Source organism: Pempheris klunzingeri, chromosome 3 (assembly GCF_042242105.1).
Source record: "Pempheris klunzingeri isolate RE-2024b chromosome 3, fPemKlu1.hap1, whole genome shotgun sequence".
NCBI lineage: Eukaryota > Metazoa > Chordata > Actinopteri > Acropomatiformes > Pempheridae > Pempheris > Pempheris klunzingeri.
The window spans coordinates 19830560-19850092 of NC_092014.1; the positions used below are offsets into that span (position 1 = coordinate 19830560).

General features: G+C 40.3%; 1 protein-coding gene across 1 annotated transcript; it reads right to left on the minus strand.

Annotated features, from left to right (window-relative positions):
* Window positions 1–886: 886 nt before the first annotated feature.
* shoc2 (SHOC2 leucine rich repeat scaffold protein) lies at window positions 887–17064 on the minus strand. Its single transcript, XM_070827604.1, has 10 exons — window positions 16997–17064; window positions 11242–12315; window positions 10691–10828; window positions 10403–10533; window positions 9968–10156; window positions 8786–8908; window positions 8152–8289; window positions 7259–7376; window positions 5233–5789; window positions 887–1351 (listed from the first exon to the last, which is right to left on the minus strand). The coding sequence occupies exons 2-9, from the start codon at window positions 11942–11944 to the stop codon at window positions 5581–5583; spliced, it is 1749 nt and encodes a 582-aa protein (XP_070683705.1). The 5' UTR covers window positions 11945–12315; window positions 16997–17064; the 3' UTR covers window positions 887–1351; window positions 5233–5580.
* Window positions 17065–19533: the final 2469 nt, after the last annotated feature.

Here is a 19533-nt window from a genome sequence, read left to right on the forward strand (position 1 = left end):
GAGACTTCATTTCACCAGCAGGGGGCGGTGCTGCACTGGAGCTCAGGCCACCCAAAGAGGACCACAGGAATAAAAAGAAAGACAGAGACATATTCACCTGTGGCTGCTGCTCTTTATACCTGCTGTCTGTCTATGATATATGGTGCGAAAGTACAAGCAGACAGGGCAGGAGCAATCAGTTTATTCTACATATGACTCTCAGCAGGGTTTGCAGGTTTATTCCCTGTGAGTGATGTTTATGTGACTGAATAGAATAATTAATATTAATATTAGATAATTTAATATTTAATTCTATAAGCAATTGCGGAGAAGAACAGGTTCAGTTAGCTGACTCAGGTCAGCGGTTACAACTTATTGTCACATGTTTTCACTTATGATGAGAAACTCACATATCTGTTGATTTTCAACAGCAGAAGTAGAAAAGTAGGTATTAGGTTTGTTGATTTTTGAGTTTTTGTTACTTATTTAGTTTGTACTTATTCATTGTTACATTTATCTTTGTGCAGTCTGTTTTTTTTTTTTAATTTATACATGTACTTTTAAGTGTTTGTTTCTTTGAAAATGACAATTTAACTGTAAAGTTGAAACTTTTGTGTTTTCATCCCGTCAGCAACTGTCTGGATATTTTCTCAAGAAAAAAAAAAATCTGTAAGAAGCAAATCTTGGTTAAAGTCGATTTTTTTTAAAAGATGCTATTCGTCTCAGTAGAGATGTGGACAACATTTTTTTTTTTTCTTTTAGGAAGCTTGAAAAGACGAGAGGCGGCCAGAACACTTGATAAGTACAGAAAAACAAAACCTGTTGAGCAATGAACTCCTCAAGTGTTCCAGCCTCACCATGAACAATGCACACAACACATTGTAAATTTGTAAATATTTATCAGTTTATTACAGTTAAAAAGATGTATGTACATACAGAACATCACCAAACATGGTCATTTTCACTCATTTGCAAAGTAGCACTCTGCAACTAGTTGGTTTCAGGATAACTGTCTTACAATGGGGCGGCATTGATTAAGTTTGTCATTTACAACTAAGCACACAAATCAGTGTATTTTTTCCTCTTTTTCATTTGCCAAATAATACTTAGTAAAAGGCGTTTAACCAAAGTAAAACAACAGAAGGATGCTTAGTGAAACAAACTGTTGAATTGCTGGTCCAAATCCAAGTTCCTGCTGCCACCGCCGGGCTTTGTATGTACACAGGTAGAAACACCTCAGACTGGATCTTGGTCACTGTGGTTAGCAATGAAGACTCACATAGAGGTAGTCATGTCTGCATCTGCCCGTCCAGTCAAGAGACAACTGACCCAAAAACAACATCTGCTCAATCCGTGGACCCAGATCCCTTTACTGACATTAAAGAGAGAGAAGAAGAGAAGTGATTATCTGTCTTTCTTGATGAACTCAAACGGCCATAAAGGTTTTGCTTGGTGCGCATAAGGCAGTCAAGTAAATGTATGGAGATAGCGGAGCAGGAGGCGTGTGAGTGTGTGGGAGGGATTCAGGGTGTCAGGTAAGAGCTGGCGGCTTCACATTAAAAGGGCCATTCCATCAAAATTGACTTGTTTTAGTTACAAAAAGTGGAAAATTATGTGGTTATGTGCTCTCAAGATGAAGGACACAGGATCCAATAACATCAACCTCAACTGTCTAAAAAAAAGTGCAAGCCACATTTGAGTATTATTCCTTCTCGTTTCTGTTAAAGTTTCAACAATCTCAGACTATCAAAAAGCTGAGGTCACACAATTGCAACGGCATGACTCAAACCTGATACGACTCGCGAGAAAAACACATGAGAAAGAAAATTTACAAAAGTAATTTCTGTGGGAAAAGCTCTGCCTTTGCAGAATAAAAATGCAAGTCAGTTTTGGTGGAATTCCCCTTTAATGCCAAAGACAAGTGAGACGCAGGCTAATGCACATCCACTTGGTAGCATAATGGCATTATCTTCCATTGCAGTCTGTCTTTTTGTAAAACTCTCCTCACATTACAGATTTTTGTAATACTGAGTCTACCGTAACATCAGATTACTGTACAGAGTAAAAGGAAAAATAAGACAGAAAGAAACTAGACCCAAATTTACATTGTAACGACCAGTTGCTTGTCATCAAGTACAGTCAGTGGCCATAGACACAAGGAATAGCCAAACAAACACATAAAAAAAGACCATTAAGGCTGCTTGTCAATGTAGATTAAGTAGGATTAAGCATTGCCACACAATGCTTCGATACCCTTTGCAATATACAAAAAGGGAGCATTTGCAGATACACCAAATAGCCACTAAATCGAAGTCCTCTATGCAAAAACGCCCGATTCTGACCCAGACAAATCATGTCAAATGTGTTCAACGTGCTTGTATCCTGTACAAAATAACCAGGCAAGAAAGAAACAAGTTGTATGATCCAGAAAGAAGAAAAAGATAGCAAAAAAAAAAAAAAAGGAGCGAAATGACTTTGATTCTGCGATGCTCCCCATGGCCTAAAATCACAGACAATAGAAAAATAAACACCAATTGTTTTGGATGCACCAGTATGCAATACATCGTCACTGTTTTGATCCAACGAGTCACACCTTGAACTGAGCGGGCCAGTGGGTGATCTCCATCGCCTCCACAGCACATTAAAACTACATTCCAGGATCTGATAAATGCTCTCCGGTCGATTATCCCAGTTCAGTTTCCGCCCCACCTCCCATCATCCTCTGCGTCTTCATACACTGGCATTCTCAACCTTGCAAAATGGCACATGAAAAAAGTAAAAAGAGAGACTGAATGTAAAAATGGGTCACAGCACTCTCGCTGCATACCTAATGCACATCTCACTTTTGAGTACTCGTTGAAGGCATTTTTCACAATTGTTTACAGCTAAAAGTAAATACACACAAAAAAAAAGAAACTTCCAAAGCTTTTATATAAAACCCAGGAATGCAATGCCTCCGGTGTGTTGTTGAGCGTGAACACAGAAAGCCCTTTTTACAATTTTTTTTTTTTTTTTGTTTTTTGTTTTTCCGACAGTCTTGTACTGTAACTGCGTTAAGCTCAAATATGCACCTTGTTGTGTTGTCTCATCATTGTGTCCGAACGATTTGATCTGTGAGAAAACCACCGGGCCTGACGCCAAATCGAAAAGGTCAGTGGGTTTTTGTCCCTCGTCAGGTTTTCGAGTGAAGTCTGTTATCAGTGTTGGGAGTGGATCATTTCCCCCATCTCCTGCCCTCACTCTTGCCCCAACCCACCCCAGCAACCGCCCCCCCCCCCCCTCCTCCACCACCAACATCTTGTACAGCATATGTTTCAGTCCACGAAAAGCAGCAACAGGTTCTGCTGGTAAAAGAAGCAGCGGTACATCGTCCCCCAGACCTGGCCCCGCCCCGAGCTGAGCTGTGGCGCCTCCCTGCGTAGGAGACCGAACCACAGCCCACGTAAAAAACACACCAAGCTGCTGCTGCAAAACAAAGTAGACCCACACATTTCAATACAAAACAGAATCATGATTGAATATAGAGCTGGGAAGCAACACATTTTCAAAAAAGAAAAAAAAAATGTTTGGTTTGATTACCTTTTTGTTGGGATTTTTAATGTACAGTCACTTGAAAATAATACTAACTGAATACACATTTCATCGTTTAGAAAAAAGAAAAAACACTCAATGGAAATTGATTTAAAATAAACAATCCTGATCTGAACTGCAATAAGCCTTTTCACTTGCAATGGAGAAAGCAGGATATGGGAATCTCAAAACATCTCACAGCCACACAGACCCTTTTACAGTTCAAGAGAGCAAGTTCCTTTTAAGATTGACAGGATAAAACTTCCCCAAAGAAAGTTACTAGTATACTCTGAGCCCGCTAAACTCAACATTTATATTCAAAGTGATACAAATTTACATGATAAACTGTTTCTTTGACAGATAAAATACTTCTTTATGAAACAAAATGCCCCCAATCAAAATCACAGATGAGGGGCTATTGTGTGGTTTTTCTTAATATCGAGGATGCCAATGTGTTTTAAAAAAGTGCATAAGAGCAGCAGCATTGCTGGGACAGTGTGGGACAAAAGAAGATATTTTCAAAAAGAAAATTAAATTAGAAATCTAAAAATCAAGGGAACATTTTCCATCATGTAACTAAGATTCTTAAGAGACCCTGTAAAAAATAGAGGAAAATTAAGGATATTAACAAAAAAAAAGGAAGTGTTACCTGCCAATGTTTTATTATCAAACCCCCTCTGATACACTCACCACCTGCTCCAGAGACCCGGAGAATGTCTTTCCTAAAACGTCTTTTGATATGTTGGTCGATGATCAACTGAGTGACAGCTATGCAGCCCAACATTGAAGATAATTTCAAATAAGTAAACAAAACTAAGAATTGCACTCAAGGCAACAACCAGGATTTGTATACATATATAAAAACTTCTCCTGTCATTTATTCCATCACCTGTGTATGTTTGACTTGTTTTGAATACCTTTTTGTCACACAAAAGCAATATAGACGGGGGCCGTGACACCACCCGTTTTGGAGACGAGTCCAACTTGCTTCTTTTTTTTTTCCCTCCAAGCATGTATGATTGGCATTTCTCATATGTGTTACATTACTAGCTTAATGTTTAACAACTACTGCTGCTATTTGTTAAAAAGATCTCCAATCACCCTATTTTACAACTGATATCACTTGCTTTAACAGATCAATGGAACAGCAAAAGGAGCACAAAAAAAATCTAAATAAAAATAAAAAGGAAAAACCAAAGTAAAAACAGCAGTAATAAAAAAAAAAAAAATATTGAAATAATTTATATCTTTGTATTATCATGGACAATTGTGTTTAGAAATGAACCACTGGATCACTCTAAACATAGGCACAGTTTTTAAAAAAGAAACGTAAATAAAAGGTAAAAAAAAAAAAAAAAAAAATACAAAAGAAATTATAAACACGCCATCATTAGACCTTTGTTCTCTATGGTAAAGAAGCAATTAACATAAGTTATCTTGAGTGAAAGTGATGTAAAAAAAAACAATATATAACAAGATGACAAAGTTAAAATTACGCCAGCAGCAGTAAATGTGAAGTTCCAAAGACTTTTTTTGTTTGTTTTTGCATACAATTGTATCCTTGCTCAAATAGTAGATGCTTGTAATTACTGTAAATACATTGGCAATGGGAGCACGGCTTATATGGTTAAAAGACTTGCCACTTAGCTCACAGTTACTCAATATATATATAACTTTATATACCTTCAGTTTTGGCAAAGAGATGGAAACATTTTCCTCTTGTATGATTCGGAATGAAAGATGAGCGGGGGTGGCTGGGGTCCCAAAATGACCGTGATAAACTCTGGAGTAACTCATAAGTCAAGTCTCCACATGTTCCCCCTCGTTTCTGCCCAAGGATGGTGGATGAAACATTTTCTCCTTCTTCCTCCCTCCTCCTCATATTTGCCCCCCCCAACCACGACACTGATTGTGGCGAGTCTGTTTTCTTTACAGTGTATAATACACGTAATGGGGGCGGGCAGGCGAGAGGGTGCAGAGCAAGTGGAGGGTTTTGGAGTTAAGCAGGACTGGGATTGAGCTGCTCTTGGCTCAGACCATGGCACGGTATGGTCCCTGCATCTTGAGGAACTGGATGATGAAGGAGGGGCCTCCTGCCACAATCTGGGGCGGCAGGTGGCTGAGGGGACAGTTCTCGATGCTCATGATGGACAGCTTGCTGCAGAGGGCCAGCTCGAACGGGAGGCTGTGCAGGTTGGGGTTGTCGTTGAGGTACAGTTCCTCCAGGTTCTCCAGTGTACCTGAGGACAGACGTCAGTTACTGTTGGTGGAGGCACAGGCTGTGAAATCAGCCACCTGTCAGCAGTACACGTCGACAAAATACGACTCTCAGGGATAACAACAAAAAAAAAAAAGAAAAAAGAAAGAAGTGTCCAACACCACTCTTGATGCAATAATTCATTTGTTATGCTAAATTGTGCTGCAATTCGAGCATACGCTTTGAAAAAGTTACAGCACGTATGAAATAATATAATGTCTTACTGGGCTGCAAGAAATTATTATTTTCTTATGTTTTCCTTCCAGATAAAAAGATGCAGAAAAAATGGCCATCTCTATTTCTAAGATCCAAAGGGACATCTCCAAATTCCTTGTTTTAACTGAGCATCAGTCCAAAAGTATTGGATTTACTATATAAGATGCAAAAAAATATATAAAATTCTCAAACAATATTAGGCATCTTTGCTTAGAAAATGACTGAAACAATTTATTAATTTTCTATCTAATGATTCTGTATTGCTGCGTCAATTATTTGTACCACCAGTGAAACGACCTGATTAAAAAAACACTGTAGTGGCCCTTTAATTCAAATTCCACCGTATCTATGTTGTGCGGATGAGCTCGTAAGAAATCACTACACCAAGACACCAGAGAAAGGGAAATCATTAACAGCCCTTGAGCAGTGATGAAGAGACTGCCATGGTCTTCCTCAGGGCTCTGGTATATCTCACAGTTACACTAAGGATACTTTTTGTAAAAAGAAAAAGAAGTGATATTATTAGACATTTTATACTGTCACACTAAACGTGTATCGACATGTAGTTATTTCTAACGACAACCTGAATACCTCCAAGCCACAGGTATAATTCAATTCTGGGTCTGGGCTGAATTCTCTAAAAATACACCTGTAGTTTCTTTCTCCACCCATTTTAATCTCTGGCTTAACCTTTAGCCTCAGCAGTAACTGGCCTAGCCATGCCGGACCAATCACTTGGGAGGAAGGGGTCAGAGGGTGAACGTTAAGCTCTTAAATCCCAGTGGTTAAATTTAGCATTTGTAAAAGGAAATAATGTTACACTTTAAATGACTAATTAGCAAATTATATTCTCAAAAGTGGCATCCACTCATCAGATACAAATCAAAATATGTGATGGTACATGTTAGAGGTTAGCCAACTTGTGTCCTCCATTAAATGCCAAAGTGTATAAATATAAACATACAATGTGCAGGTCTTTCACCATGTGGGAAAACTCTGAGAGAATGTTGTGCCAAAATAAAAGATTGTGTTTTCAGACAATCAGCCAAGTAGTACATATTTCCATTTCCTGGCACACACAGAATCCAGTTAATTCCCAATGAGGTATCCCTGGATCGCTTCCAGTTCCCCACCAGCACGGACAGACACTGTCCTTCCAGTAGTGAGGCGACATTTTTCCAGGTTAACTGAGCACGTTACTGATCTGAGCAGTCGGGGTTTGAGGGCAGTACTTACCAATCTCCTCTGGAAGGTGTTGCAGCAGGTTCTCCCCCAAACCGAGGTGAGTCAGGTTGGTGAGGTGGCCGATGCCTCTGGGTAACGTACTCAGCTGATTATTTGTCAACACCAATTTCTAATGAGACAGTAATAGCAGAGGAAGTTTGTAATGTGCTCTACAAGTTTGGTAAAATGAGAATAGCATTTACCAGTCGAACAGTAGGATTACAAAATGGCACCTTAGATTAAGTTACCAAACATACTGTGCAAATAAAAATATCCCTCTCGTTGTCAACACAATCAAACCATTGAACACCCAGTTATATCCAACACCATCGTCCACTCCTCACTGAGACCATCTGGGGATGATTACATAATGGCCAGACAGCATGTCCACTAACCAGTTCCTTAAAACTAAAATTATTTGTATATTGTGAAGAATTAAGCTCTCAGTTTTCTAGCTTGTTGTAACGACACTACTCCACTCTGAGTAACTTTCAACCCACTAACCTAAGATTGATTGATTTTGCCTACTGATTCAGTTTCCTATTAGTTTCTGGTTCTAATCACTGGTCTATCATTAGAGCAAATAAAATCAGATTAAAATCAAATATCCACTCTTTTATAGTGCGAAAAATCGCCAAAATCTGATTTTGTCAAATCCATTTACAAGCATCCTAAATCATGAACTGAGATGAATCAAATGCCTTTAAAAATCAAAAAGAAGCAGCTAAGACTGAAGCAGTGACACCTTAAGGTGGACAAAAACATTATGGTTCGTGGCCCCTGTATCTATGTAGTAGTAGTAGTAGTTGTTGTTGTTTCCCATAGCAACAGATATGACAAAGCTTTTGAGACAACAAAAAACAAAAAACATATAATGGAGTGAAGTGGGTTCCTGGAAAACTTACCTGTAAATCTTTAAGATAAGCTATTTCATTAGGTAGAGATTCCAACTTGTTTTCCTCCAAGTCGAGCTCCCGTAGCTTTCTCAAATTCCCAATACCATGTGGTAACTTCTTGAGAAGGTTATTGGACAGTATTAGAACCTGTTAAGACAGGGAAGTTTTTCACAATAAGACACAGATCTAACATGACAGTCTGGCATAATTACAGTCAAGCAATAAAGCCGTCACTCCTGACATGTAATCGCCATATATTCTCAAAAGATGTCAGATAGTCCATGATGAAAAGTTTAATTCAAGTGGAACCATGGACATTTTAAAAAGCCTAACAAGGTACGCTAGATCACACTGCACTTGTCCGCTCACCTTTATCATTAATGATAAGAACATAATAACTATAATTCAAGGTCCTATAGCTACCCATGTTTAGTACACTAGTCATTAGCCTCAAGGATTCCCACATACAAGAAAGGGTTTAATTCCTGGACAATACTTCTATTCCTAATTGGAAACCTGGTTCAACAAAATGATGATTTCTGTAATGACACTTAAGACTCACTGGATACTGCACTAGCAAGCTAAACTCAGTGTGTGTGTGTGTGTGTGTGTGTGTGTGTGTGTGTGTACACAAGAGACTCACCTCCAGAGACACTAAACCACAGACGTCCTCTGGGATCTTTGTCAGCTGATTGGTGGCCAGGTTGAGCTCGACCATGCTAGTCCATGTGCCAAAGTCCAGTGGCAGAGATGTTAACTGGTTGTCCTGAGGAAGACAATGGCATACCTCTATTAGCAAAATAAGTGACAATTCAGAGAGTCAACACAAGGACAACACTGTTCCAGAGGCTGAGCAGGGCACTGTGCCAGCAACATAAAATGTTTATTTAAATCCAAACTACCTCTGGTATGGACAAATGGCATCTAACATGTTAAAGGTTTTAATGCCTGCCTGGCTGAAGGCCAATACAAATTCAGACAGTCTTAGTTCTGAACAACGGTTGAGATAAATATGAGATAAATTTTTCCAACACAGTTTCACTCTACTGTGTTGAACTGAATGGCACAACTGGCATTTAATACACACATTTAAATGCAATTGTTTATTTCCAAATTTCCTGCATTACTACCTCTCACTAAGACAAACCCCACCTTCGAAAATAGGTGCCCTAGAGGAATGTGCACATCTTAGCTTCTTCTAAATACTGACAGATGCAACATTGGACCATGTTCTGTTTAAGTGTACGATTATGTCCACCTTTCCTGTAGTAGCTTGGTTGCATTAAAAATGTAACCAAGATGCTCAAGAAGACGGTGGATTTATCACTTCTGATTTTACAATTTCTGATTCTGATTTGTTCAAGATATTACTTATGTGAGAGAATAATTTCTGTTTTCGACCCAGTGTAGCTTAGGTTTGACAAGGTCCAATTGAATCTCACATGCTCTCAGAGGAGCTAGAGATATTTTGACAACTGTAAGTATAAAAAAAAAAAAAAAAAAGTCAAAAAATCATGGCTCAATTCCAATGGTCCATGGTGGCTCACTGTCACAGCTTATTGGGACACGTGAATAGAATAGAGCCATTATTAATGTTATCACCTGTGCTTTTCCCACTATGAAAAAATGCTGCTGTGAAAAAGGTCTGTTTATCACAGGTTTTCATATCGTGTGATGCTGTGATAACACCCGACTTTGGCAAAAATGAAAGTATGAGGCAGACAAAATTAAGGTGGTAGTGACTCATGATTATTTCGACACCGTTTAGAAACCGTACACTGAAGAGTTTATGTGACTACTTTAACAGACAAACATGCATATCTACCTTCATGTTAAGCTTGCTTAACACTTTGGCTCTGGAGAAGATACCAAAGGGGATCTTGTTGATGCGGTTGTGCTCCATGTTGAGAGAATAGATGGTAGAGAACTGGGATGGTCCGCCCACAGGGTACGACTGGAAGCAGTTCCTCGCCAGCGTTAGACTGGTCAGGTTGACCAAACTTGACAGTAGGCCCTAATCAGTCACAGAAACACAGACATGACAGAAGCCACATGATCAGGACGGGACTACAGGCTGTAATACTTAATGTGGATGCACTAGTAGCTCTCGGACATACAAGAAGTAGATTTGCTCTATGCAAGCATCTCATCTCTCTATGCGAGCATAATAGAAATGAACTGCAACTGATGATTATCATCATTATTTGTTATTATATAGCAATTATATTTGAAATTACAAGCTATTTTTGGTTCTGCTTACCTCTGGCAACACTGAAATGTTGTTGTTTTCAAGGTTTAGCTCCTCCAGTTCTCGACATTTGGCTAATGATCTGGGGATGGCCGACAATCTGTTGTATCTCAGACCTAAGCGATTTATGCTTGCCAGATTGCCTACAACAACAAAAGAAAAACTTAGTTGAAGTGAACTTTTTTTCACCTTCACAACATTTATCAAATCTAGCTGGTAAAATAAAACAAAAAGTGTATATCGAACAATAGCAAAGATGCAATAACTTTAATTTTGAGCCTTAAAATGCATTTAATTCACCTATAGTCTCTGGGAGGTCCAAGAGCTCATTGTGCTGCAAGTCGAGGTTGGTTATCTGAGTGCAATTTCCAATCTCCTTCGGTAGGTGTTCCAACTGGTTATGAGCGACATCCAGAGTTATGAGGTTGCATAGCTCCCCTGCAGAAAGATGCAGACCACACTGAGATATTTGGCAAGTTCAAGATGAAAGTAATTTCAGTGTCAGATGCCGAACACAGGATAACATAGGTTTTAGAGCCAGAACTCTATGTTACTATTAGACCATGCAGAAGTTACAATGAGTAGCTGGATTCATCAATTAAACGTTATGCAATTTGCGTGTGATTATTAACAGGCGGATATGTATTACTACTGAAGAAGGGCATGGACTCAATGACCATTAGTGCTAGGGTCCAGGATAGCACAAGACTGTTGTACTGAACAGGACAGGATGTGTAAAATACATTATGAGCACAAGATGACCTGCACTCTGGATGGAAATTTAAATAGCTGAATACAATAAACACTGCAAACTGCAGCAGTCTACCTCTTTCCACACAGGTTTTGCTCACCTATCTCTGCGGGCAGCTGTTTAATCTTGTTCTCACGGATGCTGAGCATAGTGAGCTTGGATAAGTTTCGGATGTCCTTCTCCACTGTCGTGATGCGGTTGAAGCGCAGGTAGAGCGTGGTCAGAGATGTCAGCCGGTAGACCACAGCAGGTATCTCTCTGAGCTTGTTGTGCCGGAGGTCGAGCATTCGAAGCTTCTTAAGGGAGTCCAGGGAGTCAGGCAAACTGGTGAGGGAGTTCTCGCTCAGGGCTAGAGTGACCAGGCCTGACAGGCAACCCACCTCAGCCGGCAAGCTCTGCAGCTTGTTGCTGTACAAGTAGAGTTCAGCCAGCTGCGTCAACTCCTTAATGGAGGTGGGCAGCATGTGAATGGACCGTTTAGATAGATCCAGTCTCATTGAATTCTCCTCCCGGCACTTGTTAAGCTCTTTGATCACCTCGGCATTGCTGGACTTTTTGCGTGTACCTGGTGCCGGGTTTGGCCGCTTTATCGTATTGTCAACGGAGAAGGCAACACCCGGTGTTGAGCTGCTGGTGTCCTTCTTTCCTTCTTTGGCATCTTTCCCTTTGGTTTTCGTTTCTTTGCCACCATCCTTGACTAAGCTGGCTAGAGCCTTGGCCTCCTTTTCCCTTTCTTTCCCAGCTGGACCACCTTTAGGGTCCTTTTCTTTCGAATCTTTTTCTTTGCCTAAAGTACTACTCATGTCGACGTTATCGGGCCTCCTGCAGAGTTGCTCATGGGAGTCTCTCTTGTCAGGTTACTTATTTGGGAAAAAAGGGACACTGACAGCCAAGAAGGCTTTTAAAGAAAACATCCCTGTGCAGGTCCACACATTTATGATTATCCTTGAAATAAAGGCCTTGTGATCCAAAGGTTCTTTTGGACACTTTTGATACTTTGTTCCTTTGTTAAAATGCCATGGGAGAAAAAATCCTTTGAAGTAGCTGGATTGTGGCACCCATGGGCCACATGCTTAAGTGTCTGAACTGCATACAATCCCAGGACCTTTGGTTGTAAGTTCTGTCAGGCTGCAAAGGTCCTCAGTTTTTTTTTTTTTATCCCTCTTAAGATTTGCTGTTGGAGAAAAGAAAAATACATTTGGTCACATTTAAAATTTCATTTTACAAACACTTTTAGCATTTTAAATGTCAACAATTGAGGTGTTAGTATTTGTCACTTGTTTCTACAATTTCAGATACCTCAATCCCTGAAGCTCATCCTTTTTGTTTTATGCCAATTTGCAGAGAGAAATTAACGCATATGCGCCAAAGGAACACAAAAGTAATTTTCATCTGGATTTTCTGTCCATGTGCATCCAAAACTTTTCTATTAAAACAAGACACTGCTCACCACAATTAACAGTAAACTGAATCTTCTTGTGACAAATACTGATAAGATTATGCTTCCAAGGTTAGGAAAAGAGGAGGAGGAAATTGGGAAGAAAATGCAAATAAGCTGCGTATGTTGCATCAGATTATTTTCCCTCAATAAAACAGAGTTATTTCTCAGGTTAAAAACAATACAGTGGAGACCGCTGTCAGTGATCACATCTGTCTGGGTCAAACTGATCACTGTAAAAGGAAGAGTATTAAAACCTATTTTTTATTTTTTTCTGATACAAATTTTAATTTTTATTTGTACAAATTTTAATTTGTATCAGAAATAAATTTGGAAAGGACAGCATTGCTATTCATTACGTTATGCATTGTGTGATCTGGCAGTATCATAGTTGATGAGGGCGGCTTCATCAACAGTTGTCTCCCCTTGCGCATTTGTTTTATGTCTCCATCACCAGCAGCCACGACTTCTCACTGTTTGAGTAGACTACATAAGGCACCCTGAGGAACACCTGATTTCGCTGCTGCATCTTATTGGTTCGTTTTGGCAGTTTGTCATAAGCTTTGGGAAGACAAAAATTTTCATTGAGAGAAAATGACTGTCATGTCATGTTTTTCCTGATGTGCATGCAGCCTCAGCTAGCCAGCTGGAAGCAGACAGGTTACCGCCAGGCATGGCACCATAGGGGTGTGTACAGGAATTATACCATCCCAAGCAAATGTATATATATATTTTTTTATAATTGACAGCATTTTGGTTTGTTTGTACTAAATAGATAACCAGAGAAAAATGTTTTAAGCGTTGGTGAATAAAATGACTTCTGGCCGCTGAGTATAACCCTCCACCATCATCATAAGAGACTTAACAAGCTTGGATGCAGCTTTGGGAACGATCCAAACACACTGACATTTTTTGGAACCGTATTAACTACATTAGGCCCAAATCATTTCCTGATCCACTGTATGTTTGCTCTGGTGGGCAACGTAAAAAAAAACAACAACAACAACAAAAAAACTATTGCACAGCGATTACCACGAGTTAAGACTGACAGTGTGAAACCGTGTAATGTGTACAGGGGCAGTTTCCTTGTTGTGCGCCTATTTCTGCGACATTTTGCAGGTGAACCACACCTTTAAAGAACTGCCTGACAATATTGGTCATCATTTAAGAGACAAAAAAACACTTCAACAGGTTTGCTGGGTTGTCAATGCAATGAAGTACGTGGTGTTGAGTGTGTAGTGCCAGTCCAAGCAAATCTGTTGAATGTACTAAGCATAACCTCACACCAACTCACTCCTACTAAACAAACATGGCCCAGCGGGTGTTGACATTACTGTAAGCCTCCAGCCCCACCTAAACATGCATTCGACTATTTAGCCATCCCCTATAAAGTCTGTAACGCAACAATCACATTGAATATTTATGTCTCAAAGACATGCAGACAAAACACACAGCCCTTTGGATCTTTACAGGACAAACTGAGCCAGAATGTCTCTGGCGGCCTGTCTCTGTTTAGTCTCTGTTGCTGTCGTACCTCTGTGACTGTGTAAAGCTAGTGCAAGCTAAGCCGTGGCAAAAAGAAAGGCAGGTTTGGCTCAGGATCAGAGCTAAGTGAAAAGGTTAGGACTGCTGAGAGTAATCTTTAGAAGTGGCCTTCAAAGCACGAAGCCCCCACAACAACAGGTCATATGACCTTTTGGGTAAAAGAAACGTTGGGTCAATAGCAGCACCCCTTACATGATAAAATGCTTGACAGTGTGTTCTTTAAATAAAAGAGGCATCCACTGCTCTTTCAGCCTGTCATAAATAAGAGGGTGAACATTTAACACTGGCTGTAATGGGCATACCTGTGGACAAAATAATTATTAACATAAAATGAGAATAGCCAGACCAGCCCAATTGCTGGGGCCATATAAACCAAACTGTGCAAGCAACTTCCTTTTATGGTTGTAGTCTCCATGTCCCTGCCTGGTACATCACTCTGTTTATAACAAACTGCATGTAAAAGTTATCTGTATAGATTCATCTCTGCATTTAAAGACTTACCTAACTGAATGGGACCAGAGCAAACGTTTAACACAGAGGTGATTTCCTAGTTCATTTTTACAATTTGTAATGATTATTATATCAATACTGACGTTTTTGGTTAAGAAAGCTTAGTAGCTAATGCATGAACACTTTTTCAATTCATTGTTTGGCCAGGTCATGAAAACAAAACATCAACCAAACCAAAGCAGGCATACTTTTGGTTGTGTCTTTCAAATGCTTTCAGACTTTTCTGTAAAACACTCTGACTTCACAGAGAGGAAGACGCAAACAGTGGGTAATGGTGGTATTAAAAAACCACAGAGCATGATCTTCAGTTACTTTTCCATTCCTGACAAGCTTAAGGCAGTGCCCCTTTGTTGTGCATGAATGTCATGACTGGATAGCCTGAAAAGTCTGAGCATAAGGGAAGGGATATGCAGAGATACAAACAACCCATTGAATCACTTTTTGGCCATGCAATTGACAGATTTTGATCAGAAAGCTGCATTATTGATGGGTGCTCTGTATCCGTTTAGAGTCTTTCTGTCAACCCTCACAACTGTCTACTATCCAGGTGTGGCTTATGCTGGTCAGACCCATTAGGTCAACAGACAATTTAACTGGCTATGATAAAACTTGCAAGCATTTTGAGTAAAGAGTTTAGCTCCACTGGGTTAGGGCCACACGTTTAGTACATGTAAATATGATGTTCAACTCAGGTATGGCATCAGACAAGCTAATATGCGTGCAACACCACCATAAAGTGCTCCTACACACTTGGACTTCACGGCACTTGTAACCCACATAGAGCCTAATGAAGTTTCCATTACAGATATCTTGGGTCCATCCGATAATGTCAGTGCATTTAGGCCTAAGCAGAGCCATCTACTCATCTACCAGTTCCCTCGTGCTTTTGAGCATACATGGCATTGTCTTCTGGATTAACTAAGAAAGGCGTTAATGTCACCTAATTAGAAAAAACAATAAAGAACTGAGGTGCTGCGATTTGTCAGAGTAAACTACAGAATCTGATTCAGGAGGTTACCACAATTCAAGCTCCTGTGTTACCGCTCAACAGTGCGCTAGTACCAAAGTACAAGAAATGACACCCCAGGAATGACTTGGCCTGTCAGTTTAAATGGTTATCTGTGTACAATTAGGAGTAAAATAGCAAAACTGAGGTGAGGTGGCAGCTATGAGCTACTGCTACTCCACAGGACGCAGCTAGCTTAATGGCTACGTGTGCCAATGACAAATCCTTGGAAACAGATTACCGACCAAACGCGAACAGGTCGGGAAGTCAAGTCACCTATGGAGCTTCATTAATTTACATAAGACGAACACACAGGGAAACATCACCAGGGCTGGTGGCACTTTATGGTGCACGGTGTGACAGTAGTGCCTTGAGGCGGACAGCATTAATGCTAACTTAGACGGTAACGTTACGCTGTGACTGTTAACGCCGACCAGCTAGCTGTTAACTAACTAGTTGTCGTTAGCCAAATCACGTCGGCTCAATCTGTCAAATGTTAGCTGAGCCAGTCTTGAACCTGACAGGGAGAAAATGTCTACAGCACATATTCTCAAGCGAACAACCTTCAAAAAGAGAAATACACAGTGGATAAGCCTCCTAAAACGACTGACAACAAGGCAGGAAATAAAAGCTGCTAAGCTAAACGTCAACAGCGAAGCAAACGTCAGTGATGCCAGACTGCTAAGTTGCTATCGTCAGCTAGCGAGCAAGTTAGCCCACCAGCTAGCTGACAGTGTTTCAGCGAGCGATCCTGCGAGTCAAACGATGAAATAATGAAACAGGCCTCTGTTACGGCGCGATTTGGACGGAGCAAATGCTGTCGAGGTTTCCCTCTGACATATTTACTCACATCCAGCGGTTAGCTTCACATCAAGCAGAGCGACCTGTGTATGTGTGTATGTGTGTGTGTGTATGTGTGTGTGTGTGTGTGTAGGCCCGAGCAGAGCGGACCGAGCCGTCCGCCGTGAGTCCGGCCGAGAGGGGAGACCTCTGCTGCAGCCAGCTGAGCGCGACCGGGCAGCGGACACCCGAGGAGGAGCAGCCGGGCGGAGGCAGCCGATATCCCGGCGGAGCGGCCACTGAAGGCACACAAGGGGCGGACTGAGTGCAACGCGGTGTCTGAGCGCCGTTCCCGTGTTGAATATTAGCCGAGGAAAAAAAGAAAACACTCAGAAAAACAGCGGCCATTCCGAAGCTGAACAAAAGAGTGCGTTCGTACTCACCACCGCAAAATGACACTTTGGCGACACACACGCGTTAACGAGGGGCCGACGAGCGCGTTATCTCCGGGGGGACGCGTGGCCCTGCTGCGGGGGGAAAACGTCCACTGTTAATGTGATAATATAACTGTTTTACCTTCAGAGGTGTGACTCCGCCATCCTCACCGCTTCCTCCTCTTTTCCTACACTGCCGCTCCGCTCCCCTCCCTCCCCGGCCACCAAACTGCGTCATTCGCACGCCTAACCAATGTTATCACGAGACTTTGAAATACAATCAAATATTCCTGGCTTCATTTACATACAGGCTGTATATTACACAAGGAGAGCACTGGATTCGTCACAGGTTTCTATAATAACAGTAATCAGTCCCACATTCAAATTTTTGGCCTAAAGACCCCCTCCAGCATGGTTTAAGGCATATAAAGTACTAAGTAAAGTAAAATACTTGGAATAATAATTTGTGCTTGCCATGATCCCTCCTCCCCCAAAAAATGTTTTAGAAAATATCAGATGCACCCATTTCTCAATTCAAAAGCGCAATTGCTGGACACAAGGATATTAATAATAATAATAATAATAATAATAAGAAGAAGAATAGTCACTCAAATTAAAGTTGCAAGGTGCTTTGCATGGTTCACCCAGGATTTAAACATTTTGGGAATGCAATGAGACAATAAAATCAAACAGAAATAATAATAATTAAAAAGTCAAAAAGAGTGTGTGACCTAGGGGGGTTCAAGTTTTCCTCCTCAGACTTGGCTCACCAAGATTGGTTTCCAGGCGAGCTGTGATTTCACAATATCTGGCGTGTACGTACACGCCTTAAACTGAGTTTTAAGATGAGCGCAGAGAAACTTTCCTCCTTCAGGAAATTATTGTGAAAACAGCCTTCTAGTGTCTCTGTATATACTGCATTCTGCACAGTAAAGCTCAAACATCCACGTGAAGTAACATACAGCAAAACACATTTTAGATGGATCGGGACTTTAAGAAAAACTGCATAAGTCTCAGCAGCAAAAACTTAAAGTAAGTAAGTACTAATTATGCAGAATGGGTCTTTTTGGAGGTTCATATCATCATATTTGAAGTATCTGATTGTTATTAGTTCATAATCATTAATAGATAAGTAGCATTTTCATGTTGCAGATGGTGGAGCTGGACCAAATTTTAACTAATTATTACACTGTTGGACAATTTCATTTATAACAATGAATCATATTTCATGATATGATTATATGTTTTGTCTTGTCCAATGGTCTTCTATAATGTAGCCTGTAAATGTAAATGTCAAATGAATGCAGAGGAGTCAACAGTACAATATTTTTAAGCATCAAGTCGTATAAAATGGAAATGCAAGCACCTTACAACTGTACATAAGAACAGTACTTTAGTAAATGTACTCACTGTCTACCACTGAATTATTGCATAATACCAAAGCTAAAATTAACAAAAGTACTTAAAAAGATGTGAATTCATATATGAGTCACCACTGGGAAGTTGTAGCTTTAATGTGACAGAAAAAAAGTAAAATTACAACACTGTAAATGTGAGTGCTTGTAGTAATTGAAAACACTGTTCAAAAACATCAAACATTTAACAAGCAAAAATGAAAGAAAGGAGCAGTGTAAAAACACCCAAACATCTTAGTCCAATATGATTTTGTGTGGACTTGTTCTGAGAGCCGCCTCTAGGTGTCAGTACAGTAGTGTAGCTGAGGAAGCGAAGAAGAAGGTCACGTGATTACCACGGAAGTGTTGGCTTGACAACCGCGGTAATCTTTTGCTGGTGCTAAAGGTGAGATTATTTACAATTCACTCTCATGAGCAGTGTTTTTGATTTAACGGTCTCACGCACGGCAACTGAAAGATATTTCAGCGTATTGTCAGTGATAGCAGCGATATTTGACGGGTAGTTCTCTAAAAGAGCAGCTGGGCCCATGATGTGTCGTTTAGTTAGCGTGCTAACTCTAGCTAGCGTTACCTTGGGCTAACGACTATTCGATTCAACAATCTGCAAATTAGCTCAACGACTCAGTCAGTCACTTTGCCTTAAGGTTATTGGTAATATACTTGGACATTAACCAACTAAGTAACGCATTTAACGCTACATCAAACAGGAAACACAACTGTGGTGTAATTATGCAAATATAGCACAGGACAAAGGCGATAATAAATCATTTTTCCTTCAGGATTATCTGGTGTTACCTGTATTCTCATCTCTTCCTGAACAGCCCGATAAATGTTGGTGTCATGAATCTATGTCAGATAGAATATTTCAACCAAATGCAATGAAGACTTCTTTTTTTTTTTTTTTTTTTTTTTTTTAACTTGCAGGGAGCTCTCAGAAGACACAATGCCAGAAGTCAAGTCAATATTCAGAGAAGTTCTGCCCAAACAAGGTTTGTACGACAGCAGTTAGCTATTTGGACCGCTGTAGCTGCAAACAAAAGGTTGTTTGTGGAGCTCAGTACAACATGTGAACTGTTTAGAAATTTGCAAAAGCTTGCAAAATTAGTCAGTGGGTGCTCTGTGCTGTGTGCTGTGTGCTCCCTCTTTACTGCTCAACACCATTGATATTGTTGCTGCATAAACAGTTATACAATCTGGTAATAAAATCTGGGTCAGTGCCATAGCTGGATAACAATGTTTTCTAATGTGTACAAGCTGCTCAGGG

What these genes read in the sequence shown, in the direction of transcription:
- shoc2 (XM_070827604.1), bottom strand. Translation starts at nt 11,944, where the DNA reads ATGAGTAGTACTTTAGGCAAAGAAAAAGATTCGAAAGAAAAGGACCCT. An exon ending in GGACCTCCCAGAGACTATAG is followed by an intron (nt 10,534 to 10,690) that starts GTGAATTAAATG and finishes TTGTTGTTGTAG; the next exon opens with GCAATCTGGCAAGCATAAAT. An exon ending in ACACCTTCCAGAGGAGATTG is followed by an intron (nt 5,790 to 7,258) that starts GTAAGTACTGCC and finishes GTCTGTCCTCAG; the next exon opens with GTACACTGGAGAACCTGGAG.